At 31.7% G+C, this 1,040-nt stretch overlaps 1 protein-coding gene across 1 annotated transcript in view; it reads left to right on the forward strand.

The window, feature by feature from the left end:
• Positions 1–483, forward strand: part of LOC107572981 (GTPase IMAP family member 5-like) — a 3,157-nt gene extending 2,674 nt beyond the window's left edge. The window contains exon 4 of the mRNA XM_016259420.1: positions 467–483. Within this exon, the coding sequence (XP_016114906.1) occupies positions 467–483 (17 nt within the window). The remainder of the gene's footprint in view (positions 1–466) is intronic.
• The last annotated feature ends 557 nt before the right edge of the window (positions 484–1,040 follow it).

Below are 1,040 nucleotides of genomic sequence, written 5' to 3' on the forward strand. Positions count from 1 at the left end.
CTGCAGCACTATTTTGGATGCTTCCCTTTTCTGACAGATTTCATTTCAGGTCTAGGAGTCTCTACGACTGAGTTGATGAGTTAAATCAGGTGTGTTTGATTAGGACGAGTTTGAAAATATATAATGTTGGTTTGCCTCCAAAAACAAAGTTGAGAAACACTGCTACATACATTTAAGGAATGAAACTGTAAGTGAATTGTTTTCAGTCAGCCAACCAGGAGTATTTTATTACTGATACATTGTATGCAGTATGATTGTGTCTGTACATTTTACTTTATTAAAGGCTGTGCTTGTATAACATTGTGTGATTCCTTTTATCATACAGAAGTTATGTGTGCAGGTCTAAATAATGCAATGTGTCTATCAATGTCTTTTCATTCTTTTTAATTAATTTTAACTGCATGCCTTCTCAAAAAAAACAAAAGTTTCAATTTAAGGGAACTTATGTTCCTTGCTCTGCTCATAGACTGTGACAAATATTGAGAAATATTGCTTCCTAATTAAAATAATTAACATACATTTATAATTGTTCACAAGAACATTTCTCAATTAAACATCAAGACAATCCTGACTTTAGTAAAACATTACCTGAAAACTTGTTATTGACATTGACATTCCCTGAAAGTGGTGTTATTTTCCCCAGAGGCCTTTAGTAACTCCTGATCTATACTTAAGATCCACTTCAATCCTCTTAAATTTGTAAAATTAAAGTTAAATTAATTTTTTGAAGCCTGCATGTAGAATTTTTTTTGACATATTGAATCTGTAGTTCCCAGCGTGCTCTTCTTTGGAGTGCATTAGGAGAGTAAATGGAGACTGATTTTTTTATGTGTTTTTGAGTAAAGAGAAATACTTGTTAGTGTTTAACATTTAGTTGAGTTTCTACTGTGATAATTGTGTTAATTGTGTTGAAGACTGGCACTTGTACTGTCAGCAACATGAAGTTTTGTTTAGTTGCATGTTTTTTTTTGTGTGTGTTATGACTTTAGATATTTAATGGATGGAAATCCTGCTCTTAATCAAAAAATGAATTCAGATAA

The sequence above is a fragment of the Sinocyclocheilus grahami genome, unplaced genomic scaffold, assembly GCF_001515645.1.
Source record: "Sinocyclocheilus grahami isolate Dianchi unplaced genomic scaffold, SAMN03320097.WGS_v1.1 scaffold1843.1, whole genome shotgun sequence".
Classification (NCBI taxonomy): domain Eukaryota; kingdom Metazoa; phylum Chordata; class Actinopteri; order Cypriniformes; family Cyprinidae; genus Sinocyclocheilus; species Sinocyclocheilus grahami.